This window comes from Nicotiana tabacum, chromosome 6 (assembly GCF_000715075.1).
Source record: "Nicotiana tabacum cultivar K326 chromosome 6, ASM71507v2, whole genome shotgun sequence".
NCBI classification, from domain to species: Eukaryota; Viridiplantae; Streptophyta; class Magnoliopsida; order Solanales; family Solanaceae; genus Nicotiana; species Nicotiana tabacum.
In genome coordinates this window covers 181,660,641-181,681,332 of record NC_134085.1, presented here as the reverse complement: position 1 = coordinate 181,681,332, position 20,692 = coordinate 181,660,641, and the positions used below count along the sequence as shown (strand labels likewise).

At 39.3% G+C, this 20,692-nt stretch overlaps 1 protein-coding gene across 1 annotated transcript; it reads right to left on the bottom strand.

The window, feature by feature from the left end:
- Positions 1-9,553: 9,553 nt before the first annotated feature.
- On the bottom strand, positions 9,554-17,773 carry LOC107800394 (exocyst complex component EXO84B). Its single transcript, XM_016623558.2, has 7 exons — positions 17,307-17,773; positions 13,756-13,853; positions 12,493-13,546; positions 11,224-11,739; positions 10,477-10,665; positions 10,248-10,384; positions 9,554-9,958 (listed from the first exon to the last, which is right to left on the bottom strand). Exons 1-7 carry the CDS (start codon positions 17,472-17,474, stop codon positions 9,796-9,798), a joined length of 2,325 nt encoding a protein of 774 aa, XP_016479044.1. The 5' UTR covers positions 17,475-17,773; the 3' UTR covers positions 9,554-9,795.
- Positions 17,774-20,692: the final 2,919 nt, after the last annotated feature.

Here is a 20,692-nt window from a genome sequence, read left to right as displayed (position 1 = left end):
CCCAAAATCGCGGATATGGCCTTTTAAAACATTCTGCCCAGCGTTCGCGAAACACAAACTTGTTTTTCCTTCATCGCGATCGCGACCCCCTGTACATGAACGCGAATGCGAAGGCTTCCCAACTCATCGCGAATGCGACTCCCCACCCGCGAACACGAAGAACAAATCTACCTGGACCTAGCTGCTCACCTTTCCTCTACGCGAACGTGATGACCACGAGCCTCAGCCCTTCACGAAAGCGGGACCACCTTCGCAAACGCGAAGGCTAATTCCACTGCCTCACATCCTAACCCTTCGCGATCGCGGGACATCCATCGGGAACGCGAAGATCAAAAACCTGCAACACCAACAACAGTTTTTCTGCAATTTCCTTCAACATGAAATGATGTGTTTAACCACCTGAAACTCACCCGAGGCCCTAGGGACCTCAACCAAACATGCCAAAATATCCTATAACCTCATTCAAACTTGTTCCAACCTTCGGAACGCTCAAAACAACATCAAAACACAAAATTTGCATCGGATTCAAGCCTAAGAATTTCAAAAACTTCCAAACTCTGCTTTCGATCAAAAAGTCTATCAAACCTCGTCCGAATGACCTGAAATTTTGCACACACATCAAAAATGACACAATGGACCTACTCCAACTTCCGGAATTCTATTCTGACCCCTATATCAAAATCTCAGCTATAAATCGGAAAATGCCAAAATTCTAATTTCGCCAATTCAAGCCTAAATCTACTCTGGACCTCCAAAACACATTCTGATCATGCTCCTAAGTCCCAAATCACCTCCCAAAGCTATCTGAACCATCGTAATTCATATTCGAGCCCTTTTTTACATAAGTCAACATCCGGTTGACTTTTTAAACTTAAGCTTACTCAAAAGAGACTAAGTGTCTCAAACCTTACCAAAACCTCTCTGAACACGAGCCAACCAACCCGATAACACATAATACAACTGAACAAGACAATAAGAAGCAAAATGGGGAAAACGAAGCGGTAACTCATGAAACGACCGGCCGGGTCGTTACATCCTCCCCCTCTTAAACAAGCATTCGTCCTCGAACGAGTCAAGAAACATACCTGAAGCCTCAAATAAGTGCGGATATTTGCTCCGAATCTCCCGTTCGGTCCCCCAGGTAGCCTCCTCCATGGGCCACTGAAGCTATATTATTTAATCTCAACTTTCGAACCTGACGCTCCAAAATGGCTACTGGCTCCACATCATAAGTCAAATCATCATCTAACTGAACTGTGCTGAAATTCAAAACATAAGACGGATCGCCAATATACTTCCGAAGCATAAAAACATGAAATACTGGATGCACACTCAATAAGCTGGGTGGCAAAGCAAGCTCATAAGCCACCTCCCTAATCCTCCGAAGCACCTCAAAAGGCCCAATGAACCGAGGACTCAATTTACCTTTCTTCCCAAATCTCATAACACCCTTCATGGGTGAAACCTTCAATAGAACCTTTTTACCAACCATGTAGGACACATCCTGAACCTTTCTGACAGCATAACTCTTTTGTCTCGACTGCGTTGTACGAAGCCTCTCCTGAATCACCTTCACCTTGTCTAAAGCATCCTGCACCAAGTTTGTACCCAATAGCCTAGCCTCACCCAGCTCGAATCAACCAATTAGAGATCTACACCGCCTCCCAAACAAAGACTCATATGGAGCCATCTGAATACTCGACTGGTAACTGTTATTATAAGCAAACTCTGCGAGCGGTAGAAACTGATCCCATGACCCTCCAAAATCAATGACACAAGCACACAACATGTCCTCCAATATCTGAATAGTATGCTCGGGCTTCCCGTCCGTCTGAGGGTGAAAAGTTATGCTCAACTCAATCTGAGTACCCAACTCTCGCTGCACAGACCTCCAAAACTGTGAAGTAAACTGAGTGCCCCTATCTGAAATGATGGAAACTGGGACACCATGTAAACGAACAATCTCCCGGATGTAGATCTCTGCCAACCGCTCTGAAGAATAGGTAGTACACACAAGAATAAAGTGCGCGGACATGGTCAGCCGATCCACAATCACCCAAATAACATCAAACTTCTTGAAAGTCCGTGGGAGCCCAACTACAAAGTCCATGGTGATCCGCTCCCACTTCCACTCTAGAATATCCATCTGCTGAAGCAAGCCCCCCGGTCTCTAATGCTCATATTTCACCTGCTTGACAATTGAGACACCGAGCTACAAATCTGGCAATATCCTTCTTCATTCTCCTCCACTAATAATTTTGTCTCAGATCCTGGTACATCTTCGCGGCACCCGGATGAATGGAATACTGCGAGCTGTGGGGCTCCTCCAGAATCAACTCCCGAAGCCCATCCACATTGGCACACATATCTGGCTCTACATCCTCAATACCCCATCATCCCCAATAGTCACATCTCTGGCATCGTCGTGTTGAACTCTGTCCTTAAGGACAAGCAAATGAGGATCATTATACTGGATCTCTCTGATGTAATCAAATAAGGGAGACCGAGAAATCACACAAGCCAATACTCGACTGGGCTCCGAATATCTAACCTCACTAACCTATTACCATGGCCTGAACATCAACTACAATGGGTCTCTCCCCAACAGGAATATACTCCAAACTCCCCATACTCATCGCCTTCCTACTCAAGGCATCGGCCACCATATTGGCCTTCCACGGATGGTACAATATAGTAATATCATAATCCTTTAGCAACTCCAACCACCTCCGCTACCTCAAATTAAGATCCTTCTGCTTGAACAAGTGTTGGAGGCTAAGATGATCAGTAAACACCTTACAAGACACACCATACAAATAATGCCTCCAAATCTTCAACGCGTGAACAATGGCAGCCAACTCCAAATCATGAACTGGGTAGTTCTTCTCATGGGGCTTCAACTGACGAGAAGCATAAGCAATAACTCTACCCTCCTGCATCAACACACACTCAATACCAACTCTCAAAGCATCACAATACATGGTATATAAACCTGAAGCTGATGGTAAAACTAACACTGGAGTTGTGGTCAAGGCAGTCTTGAGCTTCTGAAAGCTCTCCTTACACTCGTCTGGCCACCTGAATAGAGCACCCTTTTGAGTCAACTTGGTCATGGGCGATGCGATAGATGAAAATACCCGGACAAATAGGCGGTAATAACCCGCCAAACCAAGAAAGCTACAAATCTCTGTAGCTGAGGACGGTCTGGGCCAACTCTGAACTGCCTCTATCTTCTTCGGATCAACTTGAATACCCTCGTTGGACACCACGTGACCCAAGAAAGCCATTGAACTAAGCCAAAACTCACACTTGGAGAACTTTGCATAAAGCTTCTACTCCTCAATCTCTACAGCAAAACTCTCAAATTCTAACCGCTCTCCTCCTGGCTACGCGAGTATACCAGAATATCATCAATGAAAACTATGACAAACGAGTCGAGATAAGGCCAGAACACGATGTTTATCAAATGCATGAACGTTGATGGGGCATTGGTCAGCCCAAAAGACATCACCAAGAACTCAAAATGAACATATCGGGTCCTGAAAGTTGTCTTAAGAATATCCAAGTCCCTGATCTTCAACAGGTGATAACCTAAACGGAGATAAATCTTGGAGAACACTCTCTCTCCCTAAAGTTGGTCAAATAAATCATCGATGTGAGGCAAGGGATACTTGTTCTTGATTGTTATTTTGTTCAACTGCCTGTAATCAATGCACATCCTTATTGTGCCATCCTTCTTCTTCACAAATAGAACAGGCGCACCCCAAGGCAACACACTAGACCGAATAAACCCCTTATCAAGGAGTTCCTTAATCTACTCCTTTAACTCTTTCAACTCCGCTTGTGCCATATAATACGGTGGAATAGAAATGGGCTGAGTTACCGGCACTAGATCAATACCAAAATTAATATCCATGTCCGGTTGTATGTCCGACATGTCTACAGGAAACACATCAGGAAAATCTCTCACAACAGGAACAGAATCAATACTAGGAGTCTCTGCACTAACATCCCTCACAAAGGCTAAGTATGAAAGACAACCTTTTCCCAACCATCGTTGGTCCTTTAAGAACGAAATCACCCTACTGGGGACAAAATCAGTCGAACCTCGCCACTCAATCCATGGCACACCTGGCATAGCCAATGTCATTGTCTTAGCATGATAATCCAAAATAGCATGACACGGAGATAGCCAATCCATGCTCAATATCACATCAAATTCCACCATACAAAGCAATAACAGGTCCACTCGGGTCTCTAGACCCCTAAAAGTCACAACACACGATCCACAATAATAGTATCGCCCACCAGAGTAGATACACAAACAGATAAAATAAGAGACTCACGAGGCGTATCCAAATAACGAGCAAAATATGATGACACATATGAAAAAGTGGAACCGGGATCAAATAACATAGAGGCATCTCTGTGGCAGAATAAGACAATACCTATAATCACAGCATCTAAAGCAATAGCATCGTGTCTAGCTGGGAGTGCATAGAAATGGGCTTGACCACCACCTGATCGACCTCCCCCTCTGGGGCGACCCCTAGCTGACTGTCTTTCACCCCTAGCTGACTGGGTGGGTGGTTGTGAAGTAACTGGTGCTGAAACTGATGGTTGACTCCTCTGTTGAGATGAACCCCCAAGACGACAAGGACACTGCCTTCACATATAACCCAACTCTCCACGCTCATAACAACTCTCGGGTGCTGGAGACGGGGACTAAAGGGAACTCCTAGCACCGGAATGACTAGCAGATGCACCTGGCATAGAAGAACCCTGAATTGATGGAGCACGAGACAAACTCTAGGCTGGAAGGGCACTGAGTGATGAATGGCCCTGATGAGAACTGTGAGAACCATGACCCGATGACACCCCACGATAACCTGTGTGAGGTGACTGGGCATGTCTGAATGGACGGCCTCTGCCAGGTTGAAACTGACCTCTCGAAGGAGCTCCACCATAACTACCAGATCCCCGAGGCCTCTTGGCCTCCCTCTCATCTCGTTCCTGGTGACGAACTGACTCAATCTTGCGAGCAATATCAACAACCTCCTCAAAAGTAGCACCAGACACCCTCTCCATGGTCATGAGAATCCAAAGATGATACGTGAGGCCATCAATGAACCTCCTAATCCTCTTTCTCTCTGTAGGAACCAAACAGCATGGCGAGCTAACTCCGAGAACCTCATCTCATACTGCATCACAACCATATCTCCCTGATGCAACCACTCGAACTGCCTACGCAGCTCCTCTCTGCGAGAATGCGGCACATACTTCTCCAAAAAGAGAACGGAGAATTGTTGCCTGGTAAGAGGTGATGCACCAACAGGCCTACACCTCTCATAAGCCTCCAACCAAGTGAAGGCAACTTCAGAAAATTGAAAAGTAGTGAAAGCGACCCCGTTGGTCTCCAGAATACCCGCTGTACGAAGAATCCTCTAACACTTGTCCAAGAAACCCTGGGCATCCTCTCCCTTTGTACCATTGAAAGTTGGAGGCTGAAGTCTACCAAACCTCTCCAACCTGCGTTGCTCGTCCTCTGGCATGGCAGGAGCTACATAGTCCTGAACAGCTGCAACCACTGGGTTGGAGGTGCCCCTAGCGTCTAAAGTCCCTACACGACCTGCTCAAGTGTGCGAGCGGTAGGAGTCTGAGTACCTCCCCCGGCCTGAGAAGTAGCTGCGGTTGTAGTAACTGAGACCACCTGGGCTAGGCTAGTGCATACTGACAGAATCTGGGCCCGGACCTCCTGAAGACCCGTAATCACAATGGGCACAGTTGGTGCCTGAGTTGGTGCTGCCGGAGCATCCACAACTGGGACCTGATCATGAACTAGGGCGGCTAGTGGATCTGTTGGTGCTGCCCTGGCTACTGTGCGGGCTACACCCCTGCCCCTACCACGACCTCGACCGCGTCCTCAGCCTTTAGTGGCCCCAATTGGTGGTACTGGTGGTCGTCCATCCTGACCGGTAGCACATGTCCTCACCATCTGTGAGAGAATATAATAACAGAAGTTTAGTAATCGGATCAACAGATTCGCATGACAAGAATTTCAAGAATATAAAGTTTTCCTAAAGGTTCTACAGCCTCCCGAGGATAAATACAGACGTTTCTGTACCGATCCGCGGGACTCTACCAAACATGTTCATGACTCGTGAGACCTATGTAATCTAGGCTCTGATACCAACTTGTCACGATCCTAAACCGGACCCGGTCGTGATGGCGCCTATCGTGAAACAAGGCCAGTCGACACAAATTCCCAATCCATTTAAACAATTATAATAATTCATTTTTAAGTCATTAATAAGTGATAAATCCCAAAACATAGAGTGAAATGGAACAATTGCGAAAATAACACAGCTCGACATCGGGGTGTCACCAGTCATGAGCATCTAAATATTCGTCAAAGAGTATGAAAAATACTACACAGTCTAGTACAAAGCTAGTACAAGTAAAGTAAAGATAGGAAGGAGAAGCACTAGGCTGCGAACGCTGAGCAGCTACCTAGTCAACTCTGAATAAGCCTGCGATGGAAGTAAATCAGCCCTCGCTAGCGTGGCCCGAGACTCCTAAATATGCTCACAGGGTGTAGGGAGTAATGTGAGTACGCCAACTCAGTAAGTAATAAAAGTAAAGGCAGTTGAGCGATAAAAAAAAGTGGTAAGTATATTGCAAGTTAGAGTGATTGAAGTCTTTGTAACTAATAAGTGACAAAGTGGCTTGTGATAAGTGTATTACAAGTTAGAGTGATTGAAGGCTTTATAACTAGTGAGTGACAAAGTGGCTTGTAATAAGTATATTACAAGTTAGAGTGATTGAAGTCTTTGTACAGTCATTACAAAGTGGCTTGTAATAGTGTAGTTATAAGTTAGTGAGAGTGAAATCCTACCAGTGTAGGTCGTGGTTTTTGTCCCCTTGAGTTGAGATTTTTCCACGTAAAAATCATGTGTCTTATTTACATATTGGTTCAGTAGTTAGCACTGTGGGAACTGATATAGAACCAGATCTCTATACAGTTTGGTTCATTAGTATTTTCAGTGAAAACTCATAAAGGACCAGGTACTCTATAGTGTGGTGGATCCATATAAACTAACACAAATGCTAGAGTTAAATTCAGCATGTTGCTTTCTAGTTTTGCTCAAGTGTGCAACTGAAAATTCGAGACAAGTATGAGGAGGGATTTATGTATCATCCCAATATTAGATCCTGATTGATACTCAAAAAAGTGATAATAATACCAGGTAGTCACTTTTAAGCATGTTGTCTCAAATATATCCACAGTTTATAATGTGTTTAAAGATTAGCCAATTTCACTCAAACTTTAGGACACATCGTCCTAGAGTTTAAACCTCAAACTTCAAACTTCAAACTTCAAGACGTCGTGTCCTAAATTTCGAAAATTGTGTCCAGAAGTTTGAATCTTATGTCCTGACTTTTAAATTAGTAGTTCAGAAATTCATGACACTTAGTCCTGAATTTCAAATTAGCAGCTCAAAAAATTAGGACACTAAATCCTGAATTTCCAAATTCAAGATACTTAGGGGTCGTTTGGTAGGGCGTATAAGAATAATACTAAATAAGGTGCATTAGTAATGCAGGGGTTAGTAATGCATGGGCTAGTAATGCAAGCATTAGTTATACAGAGACTATTTCGTATGCATTGTTTGGTGTGGTGTATTAAAAATTAAAATGTTTACAAAAATGCCCTCCATATTCTTTAACTTAAGGGACTTTAAGGATAATTTTATCTTTAACCATGTTAATGCATGCATTAATAGCCTTGGTATAGCTAATGCCATGGTTTTCTATGCATTATCCATACATAGGATAATACCAAATAGAGTGTATAACTAATGCTTGTATTAGTTATACATAGGTTGAAAAAGTATATCAAACAAAACATTACTAATACACAAAGCTAATGCATGCATTATTTTCTCTAACACACTCTACCAAACGACCTCTTAGTCTTGAAGTTTGAGTGAATTAGAAAATCTTTAAATATATTATAAATTATGGATATTTTTAAATGATAGGCTTAAAAGTGGTTGTTGCTCATGACTAGGGGTGACAAAATGGTTAAAAGAAAAAAGTTAACCACCCATATTATCCACTAAAAATGGGTTGGATAATGAACTTTTTAAAAACGGGTCAAATATGAATAAGAACCATATTATCCATTTAGATAACCAATGAGTAACCAATGGATAACCAATGAGTCTAACTTTTACATTTGTAAAGCCTCAAATTGGGGTTCCTCAAGTTAGGGAGACTAAGAATTCTCCCAAAAGTGATTATATACAAGAAGTCATGGATAATATGGGTAACCCATATTATCCGCCGGTTAACCCATTTTTTATCCGTATTAAATATGGGCCGGGTCGGATAATTAATCCGTTTTTTCGTTACCCGTTTTCGGCCCGAATTATATCCGACCCGACCCGACCCGACCGTTTGTCACTCCTACTCATGACTGGTCGTAGGTTAAAGGTATAAAAGCAACTAATTAAGACTTGTGGTGTCTCTGAGTTTTCGTGGCAGTGCTAACATCAAGGGGATAAATTCAAAAATAGCTAAATTTACAAGTGGTAATTGAAAAATAGCCACAGTTTCAAAAGTAATCGAAATCTAGCCACTTTTCATGTAAAGATAAATCTGAACGAAAATACTGTTCAAAATCCGAAAAATATTCCAGCATAATATACTGGAGATCCAGTATAATATACTAGAAATCCAGTATATTATATTGGACTACCTGTATATTATACTGGAGTTCCAGCATAATATATTTGTCCAACATAATATGCTGGAAGTTCATACACAAGTGCTCCAATCTCTAGTATATATTATCCTGGAACTTTCTGTGTGTTGGAGTTCCAACATATTTAAGTTCATACACAGGTGCATCAATCTTCAATATATTATGCTGGAACTTTCCGTGATACAGTAAAATAGTGACTATTTTTCAATGACTTTGCAAATGCTGACTATTTCTCAATTACCAATCCGACAACTGGATAACCCGTGCTATTTTCACAACATCAAGTTATAGAGCTAGTTTGATACCCATGTTAATGTGGAGCAGCTACAGCTTACTATTATTACTGACATCAAATATCTCATCAAGAATGGATAAGCTGTCTGATTAGCAATATTGCCAAAAAACAAAATTCCTCATTCTCCAGAAAAGCAATCGCTCAAGACGGAAAGGTTTTCTACCCAAAAAAAAATAAAAAGAAAATAAGAAGAGACATTAAAAAGAGATCATACACGCCACCGCTATTATAATCATGAGGACATCAAGGCTTAAGCTATTATAATCATGAGGGCATCATGATACGCATGCATTAGCATAATTGACCAAACTTCATTATAACTGGACAGTTTCTCCCTGTGATATTTGCATCAAGGCTTAAGCTGGATAGGAAAGGAATCTCAGAAAAACGAAGAGAACTTTACAGATCGACAATTTTGGGAGCTGTTCACAGGGGTTCGATCGCCGGGTAGCATCATATTACCAATTTCTTTTAGGACTGTAAACGACATATAAAAGAGACAAAGAGCCTTTGGATTCATGATCAAATAATAAAATCAGCATATACAAATTCCAAATGCTTGCCTGATGAACACTACAAAGAATTTCCTAAACTCACTACCATCCAGCACAATCTACAAATTTATCAAGGAAAAAAAAAGGAAGACAAGAGAAGCTTTCTATCAATACGCTTGCTAACCAAGCCAAAATCAATCATTCATCACATATTTTACAACGGTAGAACTAATTATACATCAATAACTCCCGTGAGATCTGACAGAAGACATAGATTGAGCTGAGACAGAGGCAGTTGGACTGTTCAGATCCCTTTCCCCATTAGCAACTTTGGGCTTTCCGCTCAGCCTCTCTATCGCATCTTGAGCAATTTCAGTGAACCAATCATCGTCAGGGAGAACACTGCCAGCAATATCCACGGTTAAGTTAAGGCATAAATATATAATTTGGATATACAGACTATATAGGATTTTGCTCTGTAAGTCATAACATAAGTTGAAGCGGCTGCCCCCTAAATGCAGAGTTTTATACCGTAAATCAAACATAGTAGTATTAATCTACACTTCTACAGAGCATAGGGGTTATTTCTTCTTATGTACCAAATGAAGTGATCCCTAATGCATCGCAAAAATACTCAGAATCAGATAAATGGCAAAAGGATGAAATTCCGTTAAGTGAGGGGAATTTATACCTATATGGATCCATCCCAGTTGAAGCAAAGGCTGACATTGCTTTAGAGATTATGTCATTGACGACCCGAAGCAAATTTCTAGATAAGTAGCGTCCTTGCGAAGCAAAGCATGTGACAAATTTCATATCCAAATAGAACTACAAAAAGTTCAATGGTAAACATGAAGTGTTACAAAACGTATTGGCAGTGGGGAGCAAAACAAGATAAGTGGATACCAGTAATTACAAACCTGCTGAAGACCAAGATGACCCAATGGCCTTGGTCCTTCCTCTATATCATCCCAAAAGCTCTGATCTTGTGAAAGCCACAAGATGACAGTTTCTGTAAGCCTCATCAACAACAATATTGCAAATCTTTCCCTTCCTACAAACATATCAGCAGCTATGGCAGCCATTCTGTTTAGTTTGACATAAAGTTCCTGGCAGAATCACAAATAACCACAGATTATCAACCATAAACAGTTGCTCATGTATAGACAGGAACTCCCACTAAAACCTCGAGATGTGGATATTTAAGTTGGAATCTAATATACAAAAAGACGAATAGGCACTAGGAAAAGGGAGTGCTCTTATCACGATTAGTCGATTACAACTTAGATTACTATATTGTTAACGATAAGTAACCAGAAAAAGAGATCTCAGCTGTTACACTGTTTGCTTAGTGTTTTTTCCTTTTAAATTAAAAAAAAAACACTAAGCAAAGAGTGTAAGAGCTGAGATCTCATTTTCTGGTTGCTTAGTGTTGATAATGAAGTATCCAAAAAATTGAAGATCTAAGCTCTTAAAATTGTTTTCTTAGTGTTAATGATTAATAAATGCTCATGTTTGGTAAGAAGCAGGTGCAAACTCCAAGCTGCAGTAATTAATTAACACACAATAAAGACATCAGTTTTTCAGCAGACCTTGTAGCTGAACAACCCTAATTATTCGAAGTGGCATGTAATTACATAAGAAAACTCAGGAAGAGGAAACTGCACCTGGAATATTAGAGAAGGGAACCATTCTATCTCGTCAGCGTTCCCCTCCATGTTTATATACATTTCGGCAGAGAGATGGCTGTCCCCTTCCTCTGTGAAAATAAGATCCAGAGCATGCTGCTGACAAAAGCTATCCTTTAACCGGTCAACTGAATTCACAAGACGCTTCTTCCATTCCCTTTGCTCCGGGTGACGGCTTTGCCTATCTGAAGCTCTTCTTTGAAGATCATCCTTGTAATTAGCCTGATTCAAGGGAGCAAGCTTCATAGCTGCACGTGGCAATAGTTCGTCTGCCAATAAAGATGCGTTTGCAAGCAAAGCAATTTGCTGAGCTTCAGTCTCGGCCATGCGAACAATTTTATTTCCTGAACCTTCAAAGCTGGTCTCGTCCTCTATGGAGCCAGGTAATGCTCTTATAAGTGTGTTCACGTAAGAATTAAACACCTGAAATAGACCTTCCAAAGCTTTCCCTCCCAACTGCATACTTAGCAATGGTCCCACATCCTCAAAGAAATCCTAGATAAGCAGCAGGAGTAGCAAAATGAATAAAGTAAAAGACATCAGGACCATTGGCAACAACATCATACACAAAATGATTTCTTAAGCACATTGAGCACCAGCCATGCTATGAATAGAAACAAATTTGATACTAGATTGACACTAAATCTATTGTAACAAATCAAGATAACACTATAAAAGTAACACTTTGATATAAGAGAAAGAGTAAGATCTTGCAAATAATCTATGTTGAATATCCACAGCCAAGAACCAGTAACAAAGTTGAGAAAGGGAATGCAGGGCATCAACATTACAGATTGGCATAAACAAGGTTTAAGTAATTTGGATCTATATTCTAGGGATGATAAGGCGAGAAACGTGCTCTTTTGATGTTCCATAAAGGTCGGTCTGTATAAAAAATTTTCAGATCTCACAACTAAAAAGATGTTGATCACAGTTTCATGTTGCAGTGATGTCATTTCATGATCATATCAAGGAAATCAGATTTCCTGCTTCTACCGATGCAAGTGCGCTCAAAAACTGCAAATTACCAGATAAATAGAGTAGAAGATAAAGATTGTTTTCCGAAAAGCCGAATGAGACTTTTAGTAAGACATACTTAAGCACACTGTGGAGGATTAAAGGGCAATTCTGCTAGCAGGGAAAGCACCTAAGGCAAGCTGCTGTGTCTATGACCAAATAGCAGGTGTTCATGAGGAAATATTATTATATTTAGCTTTATCAGGTCATCAGTTCTGTTAATAGCATTACCTGAACCATCAAATTGAAACGATGAGCACTACTTGAAAGTTTATGCTGATATGCCCCTGTAGAGCCAAGAACAGCACCGGCTGGCCTACCGGATGTGCGTGTAACAGATGGTGGATACGTGAGTTCCCAATCATCAGCAGCTGCCAAAGCAGCAGTGCTTTCTTCAATTCGTTTCAAGTTGGCATCTAGCGCTTGCTCAACACTAGGTCTAAAAAGCTTCAGAAGCACAGGGCAAAGTGCAAGCCCACGAGCTTCCAATAAAGAACAGTGTCCTAAAGCTATTTGAACACATTCTGCAGCAGCTCGTAAGCCACCAGCAGCTGCAGATGAAGTTAATGCATGCCTTTTGACCAAAAGTGCAAATGCCTCTGTCTGCTTAGTAGCCCACATCACTAGCTCGGATGTATAAGCTGGCTCTTTACCAAAAATAGCCAATGAATCAGTCGCTGCTTGAGCAATGGCAGAGAATACCAGCTGTGAAAGGGCGGCAGTATAAGCTCCTCCATAAGAGGTGCTAGATGGACGGAGATTTTTCATGTTGAACTGGTATTTCTGGTAATGAGCATTAAGGAGTAAACTATGAGCACGGGGGCCATCCCCAAGCTTTTTAAGAGCTGAAATAGCAGCACGAAGCTCGGCACCACGAGTAGAAGGTTGGCAAGCAATTTCAGCGAGCTGATCAGCTAGCTTTTGCCTACGTTCAGCAATGGCAGTTTGTAGTGAAAAAAGCACAGCATGACCCAATGTCTTCTTCTCTTTTGCTTCAGACGCAATGCGTTCTCCTTCATCAAGACTCGACAATGCTTCATCTACTCTCCTTTCAGCTAACAGAACATCTAGGAGATCAGGAAACTCCGTTAGCCACTTCTCTAGGTCCGTAGGCTCCCTGACTTCATCATTAGAAGAGCCATTGGAGGCAGACTCAGGAGCATCATCAGACAAAGAATCAATATGAACCCCCTCAGCTAGACCATGAATTAAAGTTGCCTGAGTAGATAGCAAGTTTTTCATGGATGAAAGCTCACCCTCCAAATCTGATATCTCTTTTGATGTGCTGCAAGTAATATAGACAAAGAAGTACAAAGCAAGTAAGCATTGATGAAACACAGAAGTCAAGGTTGCCTCAGACTACAGATAAAGAATATGAAACAGTTGAAAAGTCAGTAGCAGGTCAGAATTTCATGCCCAATGGGAGACTTCTGTTGATTCATAGGTATTTCAGTTTGGGTGAAGGGTCCTATAGCAGCTACATCAAGGACTCACCGAATGAAAGCTGTATAGTTGGCATACACACTTTTGCGCATTTCCTCAGCAGAAGCCCTTTTCAGATCCAATAGATACGAGCACAACTGCCTTATTTCCTGCAAATACATGGACATTTCTATCAACACCTCACCATAGTCATTGCACAAAAGAATTTAAACACCAAGGATAAAATTATGGACACCCAAATATGACTTTGCAGTTAAAACCATTTTCATATCATAGATGAATTTAGTCAAATGAGCTGAATCCCCTCCCAAATCTAAAAGATTCTGAGAATTAGTGTTTTTCCCTATTAACACTCAAAAGCATTCCTTCCTCCATACCATGACTGCGAAAGCAACAGAACAATCAAAGCACGCAAGCTGGCTCAGACACCACGGTTATGTAAAAAAAAAAAAAAAAGAACAATCAAAATCTGGTGGAGGGAAAGTAGCTGCTGGAAGTAGTTATCATCCTTATCATTCACCCATTTCCAGTTTTATGGCCATGTTCGACTTGTCAACATTGCAACTACCTGTAGTCCCAACTCGCAGGAGATGTTATGGTTGGTCAAAACAAAAGATGAAAAGTTTCAAACTGTATTATGAAGTTGACTCAGACGATTTATAAGTCTTTGTGGCAGGAACAAACTTCAGGGCATACACCAAAACAAGTGTGGTACTCATTAAGAGGTGCCAAAGAGAATTATGATACCAGAAAGGAGTACAATAGCTAGCTGCAACATCGTTACTACTTTAAAATATGAAGCTGACTCAACAGCTATTCATGTCTTGTGACATGATGAAAATTCAGAGCGTCTTTCAAGAGAAAGTGACACTCATGAAAAGGTGCTAATGAAAATTATGTAGTAGCAAGGAGTATAGTAACATGTGGCATTGCCTCCTCTAAACAGAATAGATTATACGTAGAAGCAAGGGGAAACAGGCCGAGAAAGAAGTAGAATTTGAGCATTTTCTGTGCCTCTTTTGTAAACTGATAGCATTAGTAACAAGCTATTCTGTAAAATAGAGGCAATAATAACCTTTAGGAGTCATTTGGTAGAGTGTATAAGAATAGTGCTGAATAAGGTGTATTAGTAATGCATGGGTTAGTATGCAAGCATTAGTTATGCAGAGATTATTTCTTATCCACTATTTGGTGCGATGTATTAAAAATTAAAATACATTGCATAATTTTTAGTTGTTTTCTTGTTTACAAAAATGCCCTCCATATTCTTTAGCTTTAAGGGAATTTAAAGACAATTTTGTCTTTAACCATGCTAATGCATGCATTAATAGCTTTGGTATTGCTAATACTATGGTTTGCTATGTATTAATAATACATAGGATAGTACCAAATAGGTTGTATAACTAATACTTGCATTAGTAATACATAGGTTGAAAAATTGTACCAAACAAGGATTAGTAAGCTAATGCATGCATTATTTTCTCTAATGCATTATCGACCGACCCCTTAGTGTAACTGCTTGTGTCTGCTTTTCGATGAATAATAGAGAATGTTTTGGCTCACGGACTGTTAATTTATAATCGAATAGCTTTGGATGAGTCATCCTCGCCCAGGATAAGTCATCGGGTAAGACATCTTCGGATAATTCTTTTAATTCTAATTTATATTTTCTTATTTTTGTTGATTTGTTAATATTAAAAACTAAAACCTCAAAGCAATATAGAACGTATAATACTTTCTTTTGTTAGTATTATAGATATCATAAAACCAGCACTAAGAGAGTGTCGTGGTTACTATAAAATGTACAATACTATTAAGATGCTAATATAGTCTTAGACTTCATATACTCCTTCATACATAGAGGAGACAAGCTAGTTATATTTTTCATATTATCAGTACCCTCTTGGTGCTGCGGTTCTGTGAACAAAATTAGTTTTGTTAAAAAAACATACAACAATATTCTTAGTTTGTTTAAGCACATAAACATTTGGTTAAATAAAAGGGTCTATAATTCGGTAATTAAAATTTACGGGTTATCATTCTTCTTAAAAAAAAAAAATTTAAAAGAATGAATCAGTCTTTCTAAATTCTAGTTCTGTAAGACTCTCATCCCCTGGCTATTAATACAACCTCCTCTGGTACTAAACAATTAAATAGTCCATTATGTAGGGATAAAAGGGGTTATGGGCAGTGTTGTTAAAAACTCGTTTGAGGCGCACTTAAGCCCTAAAGCTCAGCTAAAGCAAGGTTGTGCGCTAAGCCTCGCTTAAGTAGAACTTTAGCGCAGGAGCTAAGGTGTTAAGGGGTGTGCTGCATCAGACAAGGGCTATGTGTTTAAGATGGCAGTATTAGATAATATAGTTGGTAAACTGATATATTAATTATTAAAAAAAAATAAAATGAAATTTTCGGGAGTAGGAATAAGAAATTGAAATTTAGTACAAAAACTTGCTTTGGAAAACATAAAACTATTTCCTTTCATCAAAATTGGAAGTTCAAAATGGCTTTTAACTTGATTGGTATGATTCTTAGTTCAAATATTTTGCTTTATTATAGTTACTTTTTACTTTATTATAGTTACTTCAGTCTTTAATCCAAATAATTGTTGTTTGTGTTTGTAATTATTTTTGTTGCATTACATAGTTAGTTTTTTTTCATTAGCGCTTTTTCGTTAAAGCCAATTCTTTAATTATGCTTTGCCCTTAAAGCCGCAACAAACTTTGGCGCTATTTTGCATTTTCCGCTGTCAACTACTCTAGTTTTGAGATGACTCATCCTTGCATACATTTTTGCCTCCAATGACAGGATAATGGGTCAGTTATCCGATACCTCCTCATTCAGCATCATTCTCCACCCAATTATGCACTGGGGGGATTACATTTTACACATGTAAAGCTGTATGTTGAAACAATTCCTCCCCTCCTCCTCTCAAAATGCAATGATGTCTAAGACAAGAAAAGAGATACATGAAAATCGAAAATGCCTCGATAGTCTCTGTCTCTCTTTAACTCTTCAAACAACTTATAGAGACTCAGAAAAAGCCTCATTTTTCATCAAATTATGGAGCTTCAAGGAAAGAAGAAATCCTCAACTGTTAAGTGTTAACAAAAATTTCCATTTCACCACATTTCGTACAACAAGTCTAGTAAACAATTACAGTAATTTAGTAGGCAGGCTGAAATTGGCAATCATCAATAGCATTATTGTAAATAACTAAGAATATTGAGATGAAATCTCCGAATTAAATCGAGCTGATATCCAAATCAAGATATTGCAAAGAACGTCAATATGTAGTTAAGTTGAATAAAAAAGAAGTACACGTATGAAAAGTAAATTAGATTGAGAAATTTTCAAGCTTGAGCTACATAATTGCATCATTTTACATCATATACAAATGTATCTAAGTGATGCAGCTAAAGAGCGTGCAACATAATAAATATGAGATATTTATTAATTTAATCCTGTGGCCTATGGTAAATTCCGATCGAATAAAATAATGAAACTCAACATTTTAGATGAATCACACGTGAATAAGTTTACTTAAGCAAATTCAACAGTCAATTATTATCAAAGAAAAGAAGTAGGGAATTGAGGAATTGGACCTTCTCGTTGAGAGAATGACATTTGGACTGAACAAAGGCATCAGCATCGAAATTATCCGATTTGAAGACGTTGAGATTTTCTTCGAGCTTGGTGCCGCTTTCTTTGTTGATTCCTTTAGACGGAGTGACCGCGTGTGCTCTTGACCGAGAGGATTTCACGGAAGCCATGACTACTGAATCAAAGAAAATTGAATGGGCGAATGTTTAGGGTTGAATATAGGAAAATCAAAAGGCTATAGATCTAATCGACTTGCTATTGCTGCCATGGATTATGATTGACGAAACAAAAGGAGATTAGTTGGTTGCCGAAATGTAGAAAGAGAAAAAGAGGGCTGAGTTTGTTCGTTTGTTTGATAGCGTTGGGTTTTGGTTCGCTAATCGCCAGCCTACCCACGCCACCGAATTTTCTCTTTCTTAGCTAACGTTTACTGCCCCGTTGCCTCCGTGTGCTGTTTGTTTAACTTTCCTTACGCGGTCCATACCTTTTAATACGTCCGTTCCCGTTTATATGATCATTTACTCGCTAAATTTAGAAACAATTTAGTTTAAACTTATAATTCTATTTTAATAAGAAACTTTTATAACCACGTAAATATTGTGACATTCTTATTGACTTGTTTAGGACCACAACAATAAATATCCAGTATAATCCCACAAGTGAAGTCTGGGGAGGGTAAGAACAAATTTCAAAAGTATTTATTTGTTTAGGACCACAAATTTCAAAAAATTTCATTTTTTTCTTAAACTCTGTACCCAGTCAAATAGATTCACGTAAATTAAAATTGAGGGAGTAGCTTTTACAACTCACTCACTATTCCATTTTAAATTGTTCTAAAATATTTGACATTTTCACCATATACGTACAATTTTGTGAAATTTTAGATTAGCATGATTTAGATATTAAATTTTAATATGATATTTTTGTGTCAAATTAATTTTTAATTATTATTTAATATTTTACGGCACATTAGTGTTCCCATAAAAAAACGTGGTATCTATCACGAAGCATCACACTTTAAAAGTGAAAAATATTACTAAATTTTTGAACAAAAAATTGTAAGCGTGCCAACATAAGTAATGAATAATACAAAAATGTATAAAGTAACATGAGACTCTAATGAGCTACAATGTCCTAGAAATACAAATCTTATAAAGGTAATATCATGTATCTACAACTTTCTTTCGACAAGTAAATAGATCATCAATCATTATGTGCACTATAATTCATAAACTTTCTCTTCAAAGCTACTATTATCAATCATATAATACAATTCCAACATGATATATTTCCAACAATTTAATAATATAGAAATAATTTATAATATTGTACTTTATTATCGAAGGAAGAATTTCATACGAAATTTATTTGAAGATTATTACTTTTTAAAACTTATGTCAACTGAGAAAATAAGAAACTTATGAACACGTAACTGGAGCATATTCTTATAAACATGTATGAACACTAAATTTATGCTAACATGCGCTGAGATATTAACACCGATTATTTATTTTCAAATGAAAGGTTCCATAAGTACTAGTCGTTAGTGTCCATCGACGGAGAGTATGCTATATTAGGACTCTGATTTTGAGTTGCAAGTATTTAATTCCTCATTTGTGAATAACTACGAGAGCTTTTGATTTTTGTGTGTGAAATGTCAATAAAGGGGTTTTAAAGTTTATAAGGTTAATCACACACGTTTTGCACGTAAAATAGTGAGGTAAGTCTTGTATTTGAGTCCTGAGAGCGTCAAGGGCACATGACCGCACAATCCTCGTGAGACAAGCACATCTACATGTCTAAAGGTTTTTTTGAGCGTCTTGTTCTACAGCAAGTTCTGATTTCTATCGAAGATGGAGGTCAATAATCCACAGACCTTCCATTGATGAGCTAGGTCGAGCTTCAAAGAAGGTTCCAGAGGCGAGAAATTGGGGAAATGAAAGTTATCTATTATCTCATGTCTGAACAATGTATATACATGTGTGACTAAGAGGGAAAAATAATATATGACTAAGTGTGACCACTAACTACAAAAATGTCACTCTAACTAACTCAACTACATAGCTAACTAACTCAACTACTTGATTAACTAACTCAGCTACACACATAAAAATATTACATCAATTATTCTCAATACTCCCTCCCCCCTCCCCTCAAGTTGGAGGTGAGGAAGTCACTGCCAATTTGCTGAGAAGATCAGAGTGCTTAACTCCTGTAAGGGCCTTTGTTAGGATGTCAGCTAATTGAGCAGAGGTGAAAATATGATGTAGTTCAACTAGCCCATCTTGTATCTTTTCCCGGACAAAATGACAATCTACTTCGATATGCTTTATCCTCTCATGGAACACAGGATTTCTTGCAATATGAACAACTGCTTGACTATCACAAAATACAGTTATAGGATTAGTACACATGACTGTCAGCTCTTCTAGTAATCTTTTTATCCATACCAGTTCACCCACAACTTTTCTAATTGACCTATACTCTACCTCAGCAGCGGATAGCGAGACAATAGTTTATTTCCTTGACTTCCAACTAATAGGACTATTCCCAAGCAACACAATGTACCCACTCACAGATTTTCTGAAATCAGAACAGGCAGCCTAATCTGAGTCACAATATGCACTTACATTATAGCTGGGGTCACTGGACAAGAATATCCCCAAAGTAGGATCTTTCTTCAGGTATCCAAAAACATGAACAACTACCTTTATGTGAGGTTCCCTTGGTGCCTGCATAAAGTGGCTCAGATGCTGGACACTATAAGTTATGTCCAGTCTTGTGTTTGTTAAGAAATTTAGCTTCCCAACTAACTTCCTGTAGTACCCTGGGTCAGGCAACAAGGTTCCTTCATCATTTCTTAGTTTGATGGTAGAGTCAAGTGGAGAACTAACAAGGGAGTATGTCAAGCAATCATACTCCTTCAGCAGGTCCATAGTGAATTTTCTTTACCAAATCAGTACTCCATCACTCTTGTACAACATTTCTAACCCCAAAAATAGTGTAACTTTCCAAGATACTTTATCCTGAATTGATTATGCAGGAAAATATTCAATTCTGTGATTTCCTCCAAGTTGGTACCAGTTAGAATTACATCATCTACATAAACAGCGACAAAGACTGCTGAGTTCCCATGTTTCTTATAGAATAATGAGTAATCACTAGCTGAATGTTTGAAACCCCTAGAATGTAAGGATTCTGTCAATTTGTCATACCACTGTTTGCTAGCTTGTTTTAGACCATATAGTGACTTCCTAAGTTTGCATACTAGATTTTCAGTAGGTACCATTAAACCTTGTGGAACCTCCATGTACACTTCTTCATGTAGATTCCTATCCAAAAATGCATTGTTGACATCCAGTTGGTAGAGATCCCACCCTCTCTTTAC

Excerpts from the sequence above, each read along its gene's own strand:
- LOC107800394 (XM_016623558.2), bottom strand. The coding sequence starts at position 17,474 with ATGGCTTCCGTGAAATCCTCTCGGTCAAGAGCACACGCGGTCACTCCG. Across the intron at positions 13,854-17,306 it reads GTCATTCTCTCAACGAGAAG|GAAATAAGGCAGTTGTGCTC; the intron begins GTCCAATTCCTC and ends ATGTATTTGCAG. Across the intron at positions 11,740-12,492 it reads GTTTCAATTTGATGGTTCAG|GATTTCTTTGAGGATGTGGG; the intron begins GTAATGCTATTA and ends CTGCTTATCTAG.